The following is a 19166-nucleotide window of genomic DNA, read 5'->3' as shown; positions in this document are numbered from 1 at the left end:
GTTTTTGCTTTTCATTATTAAAACATTTTAATGTTTAATAATAGAATAATATGGTATATTCCCACATGCCTTTTATTTAAATGGACATAGGCAATTGTTAGCAATATGCATGTGCTGTATTTGCTTCATCTATTCTTTTTTTTTGGCTGTAGTTTACAAAGCAAATCTCAGATATTCTTGCTTTTATTCCTCAATATTTTAATAAGTATACATCTCTTAAAAAGAACATCTTCTCAATAATCACAATACCATTATCACCCCCAACAAAATTAGCAGTAATTCCTTAATATCACCTAATATCTAGTTCTTATTCAGATTTCTCTATTTGTCCCCATAATAACTTAAAAAAAAAAACAACAAAACAGGATCCCAAACAAGGCACACACATGGCATTGGTTGCCTTTTAAGTCACTTTTAACTTAGAACAAGACATCCAACCCCACTTTCTTTCTTTTCATGTTATTGAGACTAAAAGTCAGGTGTTTAGATTTTTAATTTGATTTTCTTTTATACTGAGTTGCCTCAAATGTAAATGTTAAATAAACAAAATGATAGAGGACATTTATAATCTATAAAATTAAAAACATAATTTTTTTATTTAAAGAGAGGTCCATGGAGCAGTTCTTATAACTGACATGTTACTTTAATGTGTAATTTCATAAGCAACTTTAACATCAGAGCAGCCAAAGTAACTATATCCTTGTGGCTTTTATGCTGAAAACATTTTGACTAAATACAGTTCATAATAATGAAGAAGCAAAGGCATTCCAGTCTTTGTAAATAACGTAAGTTTAGTCTAGCTTTTCTTTTCAACTGATAAGAGAAATATAAATCATACATCTTTATTCTGTCACATGTTCTGTTGTTTTGTTTATTTTATTGTTTGCAAATGCTTTGTCATCTTTATTGTTCTCACCAATGAGCAATTATTAAATATGTATTATTTATTATCAATAGTAATAGTAATAATAATGTATTTTTTAAATTGTTATGTTCCATCCTTGTGTATCTCTCATGCATGTCAGTGGTCTTCAACACATACTGTGCAATTAACTGTTAGTCTAGTTAAATTCCTAACTTCCAGAAATGATGCCACAAAGAATATGGGAGAGGGTAGGAAAAAGCTGAGAGTTGCCCCAGAAGAAGGAAGTGAAATTGGAGCAGTCACAGAGCAGGGATCCAGGGACCCTTGTGCCCCTGTGGCCTGGCCCAGCAGGCAGGGATATATGCCTGGCTGGTATCACCTGGACTCAACTGGGAAGACTTCACGTTTCCTATTTTTTTCTTCTGAGAGACATTAAAGGTATCCCATGAGGAGGCATCACTATTGTTTTGCAAAGCAGCCTTGGCAGAAAGGACTTTAATCTTTTGATTATTTCCACCCAATTTTTTCATCTCTACCTGCAGTAGCTTTGTGGGCTGTCTTTCAGAGAAGTGTATCAGGGGAAAGATAATGACGTGTTTGAGTGCAGTAAGTTAGTCACTTTAATCTTTACTGCTGTAACTAGATGTTTCTCCCAGTAGGTTGGCTGCACAGTCCCCCTTTGGGAGACAAAGTAGCATGGGTGAATGAAGGCACATTCTTTCTAGTTGCTGAGTTGCACTGTCTCTGTTTGTTATTCAGTGTTCACCGAAGGATTTAAGGATAAAGCATAGGAATCTGCTGTGTAAAACTAATTCCCTAGCTTTTCCTAATGGTGTATAGAGTTCTGGTTCCCTAAGGCACAATATTATTCCATGATTTTCTTTAGTTTTCATAACTAGTTTATTGAGTTCTTTCCTCAGAATACAGTAAATGAAAGAAATGAGATGAAACTGTAAAAATACTTATTAAAAGCTTCTGGAATTAAAAAGTAAAATAACTTACATATAAAATAATTAAATATTTTACCTTGGAAAATACAAGGCACACAAATAGTACTCCAAAAATGCTTGCCTAAGTAATTACATTAAAGCCTCTTCTGCAATTTAAAAAAAATTATGAAAAGCATTTAAATATCTATTAAAGAATACATTATTTAAAAATAGATACATGAACAGCATTTAAATATCTATATTTAAATATCTATAAAGAAGATTCTTCTGAAATCTTCTTGTTATAGTGTGTTCTCTAATATACTATTATGACTGAGTTAAAACTAACTGCGCCCTTTTCTTTCAAAGTCATGTACTTTTCTGCGCCCTCCCATCACAAGGGAATGACTGCAAAGTAAAGAAAATAGGTGATAGCATTTGTTTGGCCTTCCTGGGAAAGGAACATTTCTATAACAGCATATCTCAGCCCATTTCTTGAAATGAATTGTTTTTATCCTATTTGGTTTTTTGCATAGATCTAATATTATGAAAATAATAGTGTAGCAGCTATTGTATACCGTATGCTTTACTCCTTACCTATTTTCATGTTTACTACCTAACCACATATGCAAGAGCAGACCTCTTTTTTAAGAATCTTATCATGTCATATAAACTTGATGGAAGTAATTATATCAGTGGTTCAGAAAATTCAAATGGCCTTTTGTTCGTTCTCCTTTGAATGGGTCAGTGCTGTTAACAGGGGCATTGTCATGAGAAGCAGGAGATGATTTCATTTTAAGAGTTATTGATTATGCTTCTCCTGTTTTGTTTCAGGTGGATCATCCATGCTATGAAGTATGAACTGCAGATCCGTGGTGGAGATAAGCCAGCGAGAGACTTGTATCAGCTGTCACCTAGTGAAGTTAAACAGCTTCTGTTGGATATTCTCCAGCCTCAACAGAATGGAGGGTAATGAGGGCCCTTTATTACCTATAGAACATTCTGGACTTACAGTAACATCATACTTTGATATGTATATGAATTAATAAGATAGTAATAAGAAATAAAATGCAGCAGAGTACCAGAGGCCACCTTACTAGGTAGACAGTATACACAGAGACACTAAGTAAAATGTCTATCTTCAGTTGTGATTTTCTGTTGATTTTAATTTTATACTTTTTTCAGGTATAATTTATCACTGTTTTTTAATTTTATTATTTTGTGCAAACTGTAACACTCCATCATGCCATTTTGGTCAGTTCCCTTTCTGAACCTTTGTAGCACTCACCATCGCCTCCACACATTTTGGCATGGAAAGATTTGTGTTTGGTAACATTATTTAAATAAGTTGCCTGTGACTCTTTCTCACTAAGTAGACTATAAACTTCTTCAGGGCTAAACTGTTTCATAGACTTAATTTGTACTAAGCTTAGAATAAGAGCAAAACAAATATTTGTGTGATGTATTGAAGAATATTTTATTACAGAAAGAAGTTTAATATAATTATTTACGTAATTATTTGTGTGTCTGATATTTTCTAAGGTGGTATAGTTATATTCCTAGAAAACAAGTCTTCTATAAAAGTAGATTTGAGCAAATGGAAAGACATCTTTGTTCTTAGGCACACTCAACATTAAAAAGATATCAGTTATAAATGTAATGCAATTCAAAAAAATTCCAACAAGCTGTTTATGGAGTTAGACAAGTTAATACTAAGCTTCATATGGAGAAACAAATATGCAAGAATAATCAGAACATAAAAGAGGGACTTGCCCTAACAGTGAAATATACCATAGAGCCTCTGTGATAAAAACAGTATAATGCTGGCACATGAAAGCATAAAGAGGCCAGCTGAACAGAATGGAAAGTCCAGAAATAGACCTTAAGCACATATGGAAATTTAATTTAACCAGTGATAAAGGTGATGTCTCATATCACTGGGTCAAGGATGGGCTTTTTAAATAGAGAGTGTTGGGACAACTGGATAGCCATTTAGGAAAAGATAAAATCAAATACATACTTTATACTATACACAAGAATGAACTCTAAACAGATCTGATTTCTAAATATAAAAAATGAAACCGTACCATTGCTGAAAGAATACATGGGTAAATTCTGCTTTAACCTCAGCATGGAAAAGGCTTTCTAACTATGGCCTAAATTTGGGGCATTAAAAAATTAATAAGACTATATATAAAAATTTAAAAATGGAAGAAAATAGACAATCTCTGAAGACAGCTGAGAAACTGGAACAAAACATAGTCTACAAAGAGCTAATGTCCAAAAATTCTTAAAAACTGATGGACAAAGAACCAATAACCTAAGAGATGACCAGGAAAAAATATGATTAATCGATTCCTTTAAAACATAAATAAATGAGTCTTAGATATTTGAAAAGATATTTAAACTAACTCATAATTAGAGAAATGTAAATTAAAACACATATTGGATACCATTTCTCATCCATCTGACAAAAGTTAAGCAGCATGACAAACATTTGGTGGGGCTGAAGGGAAACAGACACTCTCATATGTAGCTGGTGGGTACAGCCCTTCGGTATGGGAATTTGGCAACATCTAAAACAAGTCTACATTTATATGTAGACTTTGACTTTTAGGAATCTACTCTGAAGATGTGCTTCCAACCATATGAAAATACATATGTATGCAATATTGTTCATTGCATCATTTATAATAATAAATTTTGGAATGCCCATTACCTAAATCCCCATACATAGGAGATTATTTGAATAAGCTGTGTTGCATGCACACAATGGAGTATAAGGCAGTTGTGGGGAAAAAAGGAGAGTTGTCTCTAAACTGATATGGAATCGTTTCTAGACTATACTGTTACATGAAAACAACAAAATACAAAGAGCATCTGTAGTATGCTACTCTTCATGTAAGAAAGAAAGAGATATCTGCTCATTTGTACAGAAGAAATACAGGAAGGTTAAATTAGATACTAAAGAGATTGGTTACCTTCAGGGAGTGGGTAGGAACAGGGTGGAAAGAAAAGACAGCTGGGTACAGGGTTTTAAGGTTGAATGGGAGAGCAGTAATTCCCTGAATATACCTTTTTAAAATAGCTCTGATTCTTAAACTTTGGTAATATTTTATATGCCCAAAATGTAAATAACTAAAATTAATCCAAATATGAAAAAAAAAAATAAAACAATATGAATAGTAACAAATGAACCTAACTGTGTTACAAATGGATAATATTCCCACCCTGAAAGGAGTGGAGAAGAAAAGAATTAACCTAAGTACCTTTGGAAAACATTTCTGGATACTATAAAGTTAAAGGGGGTGGGGGGGGAGAAAGAGCTACACACAAATACTGTACTTATTAGTTAATAAGTATTTTTCTCACAGAGACAAGGATTGGTAATTTTGAAATTGCTGTACATATTGTGTAAATAAATTGTGGGTAATGAGAGCCGGATTTCTCTTCGTCAGAGAATGTAGTTACAAATGAGGAAAGGGGGAGAGTGGGGGTGGCACCTGGGTGGCTCAGTCGGTTGAGCGGCCGACTTCAGCTCAGGTCATGATCTTGTGGTCAGTAAGTTCGAGCCCCACATTGGGCTCTGTGCTGACAGTTCGGAGCCTGGAGCCTGCTTCGGATTCTGTGTCTCCCTCTCTCTCTGCCCCTATCCCACTCAAGCTCTGTCTCTCTATGTCTCAAAAATAAATAACCATTAAAAAAAGAATTACAGATGAGGGAAGGGGAAGGATTAGAATATATCTGTGGTGGTGGATTGAAATTGCAAATGTCAGTATGAATTCATGGTTTTCACACAGATGGACAACTACAGAAATAAGCCTGGATATGTGTGTATATATGAGTATATGTCCATATATTTCTTGGCTCTGTCCACTGAGAGGACCCAGAAGTAGGAAACTCCCACAGCAGTGAGCAAACCTAGTGCCCAGATACTGATTTCTAAATAATATTTTTTAATAAGAGGAGCCAACATTCCATGGGGAAAAAAATGGTTGATTCCAGGGCTGGGGTGGGAAAAATACAAGATGAACCTGGAGCATCTTATAGTACCAGAAGTAAGATAATTGTCCAGAAAATTACAGAGATGTGTTAGAAGGATACTGGAGACATACTGAAGGATAATAATAGTACTAAATTAGAACCCATAGGATAAATGTCCATGAGTCCATGCTGATATAAATAGATAAATGGGATAGAAGGGATTCTTCCTAGTAGTAGAATTCCAATTAATAAATATAGATGGAATGATGGAAATAGAAAATCATCATTAGACAAATACAATAGTAATAATTGTTGCAAGCAAGAACCATCAATGGATGCTCAAATCTAGTGGGTGGAAGTAGGTTGAGAAATGAAAAATTTGTATAATTTAAAAGTATTTCCACTCAAGATGCTTTTTATAATGAAGAAACCCGGTAGACTTTACCTTATCTAATGATCAAGGTTAGCATCCCAGGAATAAAACACATCAGTAGCATGTACTCCCTGATAATGATATACCAAAAAGGCACAGCTGCTTCCAGGTATTCTTGCCAAAAATGCATAATCTAAGTCTAATCATGAGAAAACCTCAGATAAACCCAAACTGAGGTACATTCAATAAAATAATTGACATTTCTAAAATGTTAAGTTTATGAAAGATGAAAGAAAATTGAGGAACTATCACAGATTGGAAGAACCTAAGGGGACTTGGAAATCAAATGCAGTGTGGAGTCCTAGATTGGACCCACAATCAAAACAAGGACTTTAGGGGCGCCTGGGTGGCTTAGTCGGTTAAGCGTCTGACTTTCGCTTAGGTCATGATCTCGCGGTTCGTGGGTTCGAGCCCCGCGTCGGGCTCTGTGCTGACTGCCAGCTCAGAGCCTGGAGCCTGTTTCAGTCTGTGACTCCCTCTCTCTCTGGCCCTCCCCTGCTCACGCTGTCTCTCTCTCTCCTAGAAATAATAAAAAAAAAAAAAAAAAAAACAAGGACTTTAGTGGTAAAATGTCATTCAAATGGTAATTTGAATAAGGTCCATAACTAATAGTATTGTGTCTATGTTCATTTCCTGATTCTGATAGTTGTTATGTAATATGACAGAAGTAGAGGAGGCTGAGTATACAGAAACTTTGTGAATTAGTTTTTGACTCTTCTGTAAAAGTTTAAAATTTTTCAAAATTAAAAGCCGAAAAAATAAGAGAGGTCCTCAAAAATAATTTTTCATCTCCATTATGAGTTATTTACACATTTCTACTTTGTTGTTCTAAGCAAAACTCTCCTTTTTATAATATTAACCATGACTGTATAGAAATCTGAAAATACTTTTTTTCTTATTGCCAAACAAAGGGAATAGGAAAAAAAAATCACATGCAGAATATTGGGTATTCAGTTTGCACATCCATTATCCAAAGTAAAACATCACCAAGGAACCCTACACCTCTGGGCTTCTGTTTGGCACATCACTGAACCCAGCCACGCAAGTCTAGGCTTGCCAAAAAAATCTGTGTATCCAAAAAAGATGCCTCACTCATTTATGCAGTTTTAAAATTTTATTGGTCCTCTTCCATCAGAAACAAAATATCTTTTTCAGTATATTGTCTCCTGCACAGCTATTTTCCTACCTAGAAATATTGTTGGTCACATACTTACCTTGTGGTTGATGGCACATTTCATTTGATGACTATTTTAATACCAAGTGAAAAAAATGTATATCTGTGCCTAGCTTCAGCTTTTGGAACAATATACTACTGTGTCATTTGTATGTTCTTTTCAAGTTATCCAAGTTCTGAATCTTTAGCAATTTGTGAGTATTATATCTTTAAGATGTAATACATAATCCATGGAAGTAAGAGATCTAGAATTTTGGCTATTGCTATGGTGTGATTAATATGACATGTAAGATTTTGTAGCTGATTTTTCAGCACTGGTACTTTGGCCATATTTAAATAGAAAAATGAATGTAAAGTTTAAAGTTTAAGACAAGATATATTTCATTAGATACATAATGCTTTTTTGAGCCTTCATTATTTATCAAATGTTTATTAAGCATCTTTCTGGGAGAGGTATATAAGAGTGATCAAGCCATATGCTATCCATGCATTCGTGAAGTTTACATTTTATTGCATGTAAGAACCACATGAAGTTATTTCAAAATTGGCTGCTTCTATGTTTTTAAATGGAGCTTCTTTGCATATTAGGAAGTCATTTGATCTTATAGTGAGCAACCTTATAACTTACTAGAGAATATCATTTTGCCTATTAAATTTTTTAAAATCTTGGGGGATTTTCTCCTATCCTGCAAGCTCTGATTTCACTATGAAATATTTAGTAACCTCTGTAACGCATGGTAGATCTGCATCATTGATGGATTTTGGCTTTTATTGCTTACTCTATTGGAACAATTTATCCATATTGAAAGCCCTTCTCCCTACCAGAACAAGCTTGTTTTCCAACTCTGAGGCATTTTCTTTTGGTCTACAGATGTTGGATGAACAGGCGTCAGATTGATGGGTCTTTGAATAGAACTCCCGCTGGGTTCTATGACAGAGTATGGCAGATCCTGGAGCGAACTCCCAATGGAATCATTGTAGCTGGGAAGCATTTGCCACAGGTACAGCCCCATTATATATACATCATTTAAAGGGACCTAAGGGCATAGGGAATTCTTTCCCCCTCTGCATTGCAAATAACCTTTCTGCTTATCCCATTTTTTTAAGAGTATTTAAAGGAAGGGTATAGAGATAGATACCTGAAGGGAGGAAATACTGGAAAGTAAGAAACCTAATCAATTGGATTGGAAATATTTTTTCCCAGTCTGAGTTACTTTAATTTTAGTGCCTCTCTATACAAAAGCCTTGCTTTACCAAATGGATATTTTGCTTAAAGGTTGTATTTAGGGCCGCGTGGGTGGCTTAGTCAGTTAAGCGTCCGAGTTTCACTTAGGTCATGATCTCACGGTTCGTGGGTTCACATTGTTCTGAGGCTGTGATGAAGTTCATTGTACATCATTATCGAGGTAGAAGCAAATAAGTATGATTCATCATTTCTCCATCTCTGATGGTGACTCCATCTGCTTTACAACATACAAACCTAACATTTAGAGCCTTCTCTTCAATCCCTTGAGAGGTAGTCACCATGCCTAAATTTGGATTTGGATTTGAGTTTATTTGCTGCTTTCATTTGGTTTGTAAAAAGTGAATGGAAGACCATGCAGTCTTTTTGTTTTAAATGAAATATAAAGGGTAGAGTAAATTATTTTAGTTTTGCTTTTTTTTTCTGTGTTTTCTTGCCATTTCTACATGTAATGTTGTTTTTGCTTATTTGTATGCATTTCTGTGCTGCTTCTCAGAAAAGATCTGCCACAGAATGATGTAAAATCAGTAGCAGGTGACTTACATGGTAAAGTGTGACAGCAAGCATAACTTCTTGTGCTAATTCTGAAAGCAATATATACTCTATTTGTTGTCTCAATTTTTGGCTGTTCCTTTTGTGTATTGAAGTGGATTTCCAATATAGCCCCTCTCCCTTAACATTTGTATAGTGAAGATAACCACTTAGAACAGGAGGTTGTTTAATTTATCACAGTAGTCAGCTGGTTGGCTTCAGTAGTTTGACATATATTAAATCCAGTCATATAGCTGAAAATGCTCTCTAAGGTTTTATAGAAACTGAAAAAGATTATTGATTAACCTGAAATTCCTCTATAAAGTGGAAACCACAGTGTAAGAATGCAGCATGTTAATATCGAGGTTGTTTTTTTTTTTTTCAGCAACCAACCCTGTCAGATATGACCATGTATGAAATGAATTTCTCTCTCCTTGTTGAAGACATGTTGGGGAGTATTGACCAGCCAAAGTACAGACAGATTGTTGTGGAGGTTTGTATTTAGAAATGTAGATTGCTGAAGAAATGCTTTTATCTGTTCCCTGAAAACTAACATAAAGGAAACTGCCCAAGAGACCAGGAATTCCACTCCTTACCTAACCCGATCTTCTAGTTGAGTCTTGGAGGATATAGCCGTCCTTGACCCACGTCAAAGTATATGGGCAATTTAAACATCTTAAATCCTTCAGTGTAAAAAGACTGTCCAGCTTGCCATTAAGGGCAAGTGCATTAACACCACTAAAAAACAGAGGAAGTGATCTTATCCTATGCTTTAATTTCAGGGTTGGTTTTTTTTTTTCTGTTTAGAGAAATAGCACATGACAATTGTAAAAAATCTTAATAGTTCAGAAAATAACAAAAAAGAAAAAAATTCCCCACAGCCAGTAGCAACAGATCATTGGTGTTGATATTTTGAGGGACACCTTTCCAAACATCTTGCTGTAAACAAGAGAAGACATGTAATTTTGTGCTGTATCATTGTTTTATATAAAGTTAAATGCTAAAATAACACACATCCATGCACGTGTATAGACATGTTCTTTTGCCATTTTAAAACATTATGCTGATAAATAAAAAATCCCCATAATGAATGGATTTAATTTATAGCTCGTTTTCACTTTGTCTCTTTCTCTGGGAATGTCTCCATCAGACTTTGTGTCCCTTTTGGGTGAGTAACATGTATTAGTGATACAGAAGCTCTTAGTAAGTGCTGAACTGGATGTGGCAGCTGAAATGCAGTGTGTCTGGAACTACAGCCAGAGTTGAATGAGATTCAGTCTTATCTCAAATGTGCCAGGATTTGGAAACAGTATCAGCAGCATGTGAGAAGTCCGGCAGACTGGGGTCAGAAAGAGATGGGGTTATTGAAAGGGTGAATGCCTTCCTTGTGCTGTTAGCCTTCCAGTGGTTAGTGCCCAGCATCTGGGACCTACAATGTACATGGAGGTCCTTCTTGACCAAAATGAAGGTGCCTTTGCAGGAGAAATTTTTCTTCAGAACTAGAGCAACACTTTATATTCTCCTGGCTAAAGCCCTGCCCCAGGATCTTCCACATTTTGAGACCTGAATTTTTCTGAAAGTGTTTCCTTTGGTTCTTTCAGGTTCTGTTTTGGAAGAATTTAGATAAAGTACAGTCAGGACGAATCCCAAGTTTGGAATTATGAGGTCTTTTTTCCTGTTTCATGTGCAAAGTAGAAGTGATAATGATCATCAGAAAGTCTTTACCAAGCATTGTGTACTCAGACACAGTCTTTGCGTGTAACAGTTTGTCATCTAAAATGAATGTTACTGGGGCACCTGAGTGGCTGAGCCAGTTAAGCATCCAACTTCGGCTCAGGTCATGATCTCGTGGTTTGTGGGTTCAAGCCCTGCATTGGGCTCTATGTTGACAGCTCAGAGCCTGGAGTCTGCTTTGGATTCTGTGTCTCCCTCTCTCTCTCTCTGCCCCTTTCCCACTTACACTCTGTAGGTAAGAGAGACAGAGAGAGTTTGAGAGAGAGAGAGCATGAGTTGGAGAGAGGCAGAGAGAGAGAGATGCAGAATCTGAAGCAGGCTCCAGGCTCTGACAGAGCCCAACATGGGGCTCAAACCCACAAACCACGAGATCATGACCTGAGCCAAAGTCAGATGCTTAACTAACTGAGCCACGCTGGTGCCCTAAAAAAAGAAAATAAATTTAAATGAATGTTACTACTTAGGATGAATGTATGAAATAGACAAATAGGATGATGCATTAAACTAAGACATGCAGACCAAACAGTACTCATACCATAAAGAGGTCAGAGTTAGGTGTATTTTTTAAAACGTAAGCATCCCCTGAGAAACTACTGTGATGTCACAGTATTATACTCAGTATTTAGGGTGCTGGGCTCCAAGTCATTTGATCAGAGTCTCCACTGAACTTACCTGCCTTCTTTGACCTTGCTGCCTACCACCTCTTCTAGGGTAGCCTCTGCTCCACTGGACACTGGTTTTGGTGTCTTGCCAACAAGGATTAATGCCCAAAGGTCAGAATATTCAGGCGCTTTGGGTGAATAGGGCACTATGTACTAATGATAGGATTAGGAAAATCATTTTTCAAAGTTATTAGTTGCAGTTAAGTGACTAAAAAACATTTCTGCTCAGCTACAAAGATATACACAATGAAAAAAATGTACAGTTTCCAAATAGAACTTATGCTACTAATTTTTAAGATTAGAAAGATTCCATTCACAATGATCCAAAAACCCATCACTGTACAGAACACATTATGGAATACGAGGATCATCCATCAACCTGACTAAAGAATGAAAACATGTCCAGGCTATGTTGCTTTTATGGTTCATATAATTGGCTTTCAACGTCTTTCTCTCCTAGTTACTAATGGTTGTATCCATTGTACTGGAAAGAAACCCTGAGCTGGAATTTCAAGACAAAGTAGATCTAGACAAACTGGTGAAAGAAGCATTTCATGAATTTCAAAAAGATGAGAGTCAACTAAAGGAAGTTGAAAAACAAGTAAGTAGATAAAACAGCCTTTTGTAGAGTTTTTTCATTGTTGCCACTTTTCAAAATATCCCTAATCTCTTCTCATTTAACTTACAAAACAGATTTATAGAGTGCAAAATGTAGTACTCGAGGGGCAGGGAGGAAGTCTGGCTTCTTTGAGGAATTAGTGGTACGTTTTAGTTAATTACTAGTCAGTTCAGCTATGAGCTCTGACTAAAAAGAAAACTAGGAAGACATAAATTTTCTTTATATAGTTAGCAGTTAAAATGTGTTTTACCAGAGAGGAGCCATAGATTCCAGAAGGCTATAAAATTAAATTCTGGGGAGGATGGGAATGCGTAACAGGCTACCTTGGTGCTGTGTGTACTACCTAATATAGTCCCTTCCAGGCTCTGTGTTTAATATTTTATGCTCATCTGTAAAAAGGTTCCCTAAGTAAATAAAAATTATCAGCAAAGAGGAGAATACTAAAAACATCTGTCTTTGTTTTATATGCTGAGAAGATGCCTTAGGAAAACAAAAGAAAAGCTCAAGAAAATTCTGTTTTCCACAAGGAAATCTTTCGGTGAATTTATTTCCCCCCCAGGCTGACATTGATTTTACCTGTCAACTCTTTACAAACAAAAATCAAATGACTTGCTTACTGTTTTCCTTTGTAGGATGACATGACTTCCTTTTACAACACTCCCCCGCTGGGAAAAAAAGGAACATGCAGCTATTTGACAAAGGTTGTGATGAATTTGCTGCTAGAAGGAGAAGTCAAACCAAGCAATGATGACCCATGTCTGGTTAGCTAGTGAGAAACGTGTAAGAGGCTCTGTTGAGACATGTTTTCTAGTAGTGTGTTAAATTTTGTATTGAAGCTTAGTTCAGGCCACCATTAATGTATGGACTGAGTATGTTGGTGAGGTGGTTGCCACATCCTTGGCAGAGTCACTGGACCTCTTGCACGCCATAGCCTATCTAATGGTAAGAAATGCTTTAACTAAGTAGAAAAAGTTCTGATGATTATTATGCCAACAACAATAATAATCTTTACTGAATGACAGAAATAGCTTATGAATTGAAGGTTCACCACTGCATGTTTTATGATCAAATAACTCATCAAAATGAATCTTTGCTCTTTGGACTAAATTCCTACCTTACTGCCATTAAAATGAATTTTCCAGCTAGTGGTGCATACTGGGAATGAAAATATATTGAAAGAATGGTGAACTTAACTTAGTGGCATTGTTATACTAAAAAAAGATATTAAAAATCATAAAAGCAAATCTGCCAGCTAATGTTTTGCTTCTCAGAAACTGTATTGTTGATGATATTTTAGTGTACAGAGCTACCCTACAACTTTTACCTTGTAAACATGACTATAGTTTTGTATTTGGGCTGACTTTAGGGGCTGGACTAAAATACAGTGTAATCTATACCTGATTAGACATTTTTCTTTGAGCCCTTACTAAAAATATGGCATGTGTAAGATTTTTCAGAAGTATGGACTATTAAACTAGTTTGTACTAGTAAAAACAAAATTGAAAATCATTAAATTTTATTTCTGAATTAATGAATGTATCTGGACACATCTTTTTGTTCTCATGTTCACAATATTAAGTTTATTATTCCTGAATATTTCCATTTAATTGACCTGGAGATAGAATGGAAGAGAATATATGGAACCTTCCATTACACATATTTTTCTATGAAATTCACTTAAGCAAACTTTAATAGAAATAGAAAATAGACTAAACGTTTAAGTTTTATCAATTTATTTCCTTACTGAATGTTATAGTACAGCCCATTAGTTTGAGCCATGAACCTAAGAAGAATCATTTTTCTGGGTTGGTTTTTTTTTTTTGCTTTGTTTTTTTATACAATTTATTGTTAAATTGGCTTCCATGCAACACCCAGGGCTCATCCCAACAAGTGCCCTCCTCAATGCCCATACCCCCTCTCCCCTCTCCTCCACCCCCTACTTCAACCCTCAGTTTGCTCTCTGTATTTGAGAGTCTCTTTTGGTTTGCCTCCCTCTCTGTTTGTGACCTTTTTTTTTCCTCTTCCCCAATGATCTCCTGTTAAAGTTTCTTAAGATCCACATATGAGTAAAAACATACGGTATCTGTCTTCCTCTGACTGACTTACTTCACTTAGCATAATACCTTCAATTTCCATGTACATTGCTACAAATGGCCAGATTTTCATTCTTTCTCCTGGCCGAGTAGTATTCCATTGAATATATAAACCACATCTTCTTTATCCACCCATCAGTTGATTGACATTTAGGCTTTTTCCATAATTTAGCTATTGTTGAGAGTGCTGCTATAAATATTGGGGTACGTGTGCCCCTATGCATCAGCACTCCTGTATCCCTTGTGTAAATTCCTAGCAGTGCTATTGCTAGGTTGTAGGGTAGTTCTACTTTTCATTTTTTTAGGAACCTCCACACTGTTTCCCAGAGCAGCTGCACCAATTTGCATTACCACCAACAGTACAAGAGGATTCTTGTTTCTCCACATTCTTGCCAGCATCTGTAGGAAGAATCATTTTTCTGACCATTCGGAGTATCACCTGAGAAGTAAAACTTGTTACACAAAGAATGCAGTCCATTTGTAGAGTCTTGAAAGGACCTAAGGAAGACAGGACAAGTGGCTTCAGAAACAAGTCAGATTGATATCAAATAAATGGATGGTTGAGCACATGGAAAAATCTGCAGAGTCAGGTACATTTCTCTTAACTTTGAAGTATACTGCCTGGTTCTCACATAAAAATCATATATGCACTGGCTAGCAAAATTGAGAAGAATGAGGTGAAGTCTAACCTTTAGAACATCTTGAGGAGCAGAGTATGACAAAGAAGATAATTACTTAATAAATTAAGAGAGTTTATGAAAAGATAATGAACCTAGTTTATAAAAAGAAGCATACAAAAAACTTTAAACTTGAAGCCCATGGAGAGACTGACACTTCCTAGTTGGAGAAACTGGAAATAAGAATTAAAAAAAAAAAAAAACCTGGAATATTTAATATTTCCTGAAATGTAAAGTAAACTGTGTTGTATTTTTAAGAATTTTTAAAAAGCTTGATAAGCTGAGCAAAGTTGCCAGAAACCTGTCACTGTCTTTATTGAAATCAAACATCAAATGCAAATGTATATTTTCTGAATGAGTTTTAGTTTCCTGTTTAAATGTTACATATGCAGAATTCTAGTTTTCCCATGTTGCTGAAGGCATTCAGAATCTGTGACATATGTACCAAGTTTGTATTTTGATGAAATTCAAAATTTATTGTACTGAAAGATGTTGGGATCAGTAATCCTTGTGCACACCTCTACAGAAACCAATGTCTGTTTTCTAACTAGAAAAGCAAAACATAGTAAGATTTAGAACACAGAACTCATATGAATTTTAGAAGTCCCATTCGGCCTATAGAGTCAAAATGTTTTAACAGCTGTATGAGAGACTGACTGAAAATATTAGCACATTTATCCAGGCATGACAAGATTTAAATCTGATTTAAAGCTTCGTCTATCACAATGGCAGATTCACTGCGTAAGTTTATTGTACTAGCAACGTCTGTTGGAAACTCCTGACTGAATATCAAATTCAACTACATTTCCAGAGCTATCATTTTAAGAAACATGGTGTTTTCCAGATTTTCTTCCATTTTAAGTCTGACAAAGTCATATTTCAATTAAAAAAATCAGAGTGTGGGATCATCTTTATGTCATCCTCAATATGTGATAAACTTGCAGTGCCTTGTGGACACCAAACAATATTTCTAGAACACCTGAATAAATTTAACTTTTCACCAGAACTCTAAGGAGTAGGTTCAGCATGCTTGGAGCCCTTCATGAACATGAATATTAAATAAATGGCATATAAAAGTGGAAGAGTCAACACAATATGACCACACAATTATAGCAGCACAGAGAGACCACTTTTAAATCAAGGAGAGGCTGGAAGTAGCATGTTAGTATGCAGCCAGATCATAAAACTACTCTATTTTAGAAACTAACAACATGAATGAGAAACGAGGGAAGAAGGGTCAACAAAACGACACCAGCAGCATTCAAACAGAGGAAGCAATACAACCTCATACCATAAACTCTGAAAAGCAGCAGTAAGACAAAAAAACTCCTTGGAATTTGTATTTGGCTCCAATACTCTGGCATTCCAGAAGCTGTACAGGGTGAGGATAAGGCCAGTAGATAAATTATGAAAAACCTAATGCATTTGGAGGGAATCAGATGAGTGTTGAGTCAGCATCTAGGGGGAAAAGACAGAAAACATCCTTCCAGAGTAGAAGTCCTTCCCGTACCACACACACCACCATCTGGCATTAATCTCCTGCAGGGCTGTTGCCATCCCATATGACATCTGTGTGAGTTAGAAAAAGGCACCCTTTCTGGGCATACTCAACCCCATGGGCACAGGGCTAAGCACCTTTGTGCAGCAAAAATGGTCCTTTCTCTTAACAGATGTAACTCCATCCCAGGACATGTGTATCAGAGATCCCAGTGTAAACTGAATTTCAGCTGCCCTGCTCCCCTCTCAACTGAGCACCTTTATGCAGTGCACAAACTGCATGACTGACATAGTCATGCTCCCCAAGGTAGTAAATGGCTATTGGGAGTGGCCATTTTGATTTTTCATCTAGGAGGAAAGTAGATGAGCAGCAAGGGTAACCACAATCCCCCAGAACCAATTATCTACAACAATATGTAGTTGAGAACTAGTACCACAGCCCCATATCTTGTTGCCTGAAAGGGAGATTATGGGCAGCAGTGATTAGATTTATAACTACCCTTTTTTCCTCAAATTTTATTTTTTTAATGTTTATTTTGAGAGAGCATGAGTAGGGGAGGGACAGTGAGAGGAAGAGAGAGAGAATCCCAAGCAGGCTCCATGCTCAGTATGGAGCCCCACATGGGCTCAATCTCATGACCATGAGATCATAACCAGAGCTGAAATTGAGTTGGATGCTTAACTGACTGAGCCACACAGGGGCCCCTTAAGTTTTGTTTTAATACTTTGAGCCCTGAATTTACTCTGCCTCATCAAGAGCATATCCTGTTTCCAAAGACAGTGCCTTACAGTATGCAACTGTTCTACCCTGTTCCTCTACACAGGGTAAACTTTGACACTTACTTACAGCCTGAGAAGGAGGGACTCAGATGAAAATAGCTAGGAGAGAACAAAAGAGCTCAGATTGGCAAGAGGTTCAGAAGACTGCCCGCACTGTATCCAGGCGCCCACAAAGTGTCTTGTGCCAATCATGAGAAAGATGGAAAGAAGCTACCTGTAAACTATGTAAAAATACTGTAGAAAAAAAAAGAACAGATAAAGAACTGATTCTGAATATACATCCTCCACAACAAATGTCCTATGCTCTAAAGGAAATTAAAGAGAAAAGGAATTCATGAAAGAAGAAATCAAAGACAAAATAAGACAATACAGTAAGATAGAAAAATAGAGCTGACAAAACAAGTTTCATAAATTAGAAACAGCAAGGAACAAAATATACATAACTGAAAACTGAATTGCTGACATACAGGGAGAGCTTGAGATAATTCAGTCAAATGCTTATTGAGCATCAACTATATGCTATACACTGTTCTGGCATGGTAATGAAAAAAAGGACAAATTGCCTCTCCTCATGGAGTTTATGTTCTAGTTGGTGTTGGGGACACAGTGACACATAGTACTAAATGCTATGAAGAAAAATAAGACATGGGCACCTGGGTGGCTCAGTCCATTAAGTGTCCAACTTCGGCTCAGGTCATGATGTCACAGTCATGGTTTCGATCCCCGCGTCGGGGTCTGTGCTGACATCTCAGAGCCTGGAGCTTGCTTCAGATTCTGTGTTTCCCTCTCTCTCTGCCCCTCCACCCGCTCGCTCTCTGTCTCTGTCTGTCAATATAAATTAAAGACATTAAAAAAAAAAAAAAAAGAAAAGACAGGAGGGGGACAGAAAGAGTGACAAACATCATTAGTTTTCCTGTGGTTGTGGAAGGTCTTATTTCATAAGAAATAATCAGAGTTAGGGGCACCTGGGGGGCTCAGTTGGTTAAGTGACCAACTTTGGTTCAGGTCATGATCTTGCAGTGTGGTCTAAGTATGTAAGTTCAAGCCCACTTTGGGCTCTGTGCTGACAGCTCAGAGCTGAGAGCCTGCTTCAGATTCTGTGTCTCCTTTCTCTACCCCTCCCCCACTCACACTCTGTCTATCTGTCTTTCAAAAATAAACATTAAGAAAAGAAAGAATCAGAGTAAATGCTGATGGAAAAGGATCTACATGGGGGTCGGGAAGGTTGATCCAACATAAAGAAAATTAGTATCCATAGGTACAGAAGGCTATGATTGGCACAAAAGAAAAAAAATTCAAAGACATCAAGTTTTCCCTAAATAAGGAAGAACTTTTACTGTTCTGCAAAAATTTGATGCAAAATGAGCAACACTGAAACATCTTGGAGACGTTAAAATAAAAAAAACCCATCATTTTCTAGGGCTCAACTTCAAACCAGTTCAACGTCACACAATAAGTGTGGTCTAAGATTTTTTTTTCTCAACAACCAGTTGTAAAGGCAAAGAATTCTTAAATATAGAATAACTCAGGAATCATAACACTGTGAATCTTTCTTGAAAATAATACTTGACTAAATCCAGTCAACCAAGAGAATCAATGTGAAGAGTGCAGTAATGGGGAAAACATAATAAATACATAAGAACTACTCATAAATTATTAATACATTAAAATATAAAATTAACAGTAACAACAAGGCAATTTACAGTTATAGAAAAGAGTGACCCAAAAGATAGACTTTGCATTTTATTTTATTTTTATTTTTTTAAGGTTTTATTTATTTCTGAGAGAGAGAGAGACAGTGTGAGCAGGGGAGGGTCAGAGAGAGAGGGAGATACAGAATCTGAAGCAAGCTCCAGGCTCCGAGCTGGCTGTCAGCACAGAGCCAGACGCGGGGCTCGACCTCACTAACAGTGAGATCATGACCTGAGCCAAAGTCGGACGCTCA

At 36.4% G+C, this 19166-nt stretch overlaps 1 protein-coding gene across 3 annotated transcripts in view; it reads left to right on the top strand.

The window, feature by feature from the left end:
• Positions 1–13705, top strand: part of PHKB (phosphorylase kinase regulatory subunit beta) — a 234772-nt gene extending 221067 nt beyond the window's left edge. For 2 of the 3 annotated variants that reach the window (XM_039241564.1, XM_039241571.1), the window contains 5 exons: positions 2629–2763; positions 8257–8386; positions 9545–9652; positions 12016–12156; positions 12807–13701. In XM_039241564.1, the coding sequence (XP_039097495.1) occupies positions 2629–2763; positions 8257–8386; positions 9545–9652; positions 12016–12156; positions 12807–12944 (652 nt within the window). In that variant the 3' untranslated portion in view covers positions 12945–13701. Of the gene's footprint in view, positions 1–2628; positions 2764–8256; positions 8387–9544; positions 9653–12015; positions 12157–12806 lie in introns of all 3 variants that reach the window. The other variant, XM_039241575.1, reaches the window with a different exon arrangement.
• The last annotated feature ends 5461 nt before the right edge of the window (positions 13706–19166 follow it).

The sequence above is a fragment of the Hyaena hyaena genome, unplaced genomic scaffold, assembly GCF_003009895.1.
Source record: "Hyaena hyaena isolate Hyena2069 unplaced genomic scaffold, ASM300989v1 scaffold_7, whole genome shotgun sequence".
NCBI lineage: Eukaryota > Metazoa > Chordata > Mammalia > Carnivora > Hyaenidae > Hyaena > Hyaena hyaena.
Note: the sequence above shows the minus strand (reverse complement) of the source record. Positions and strands in the feature narration are given on the sequence as shown.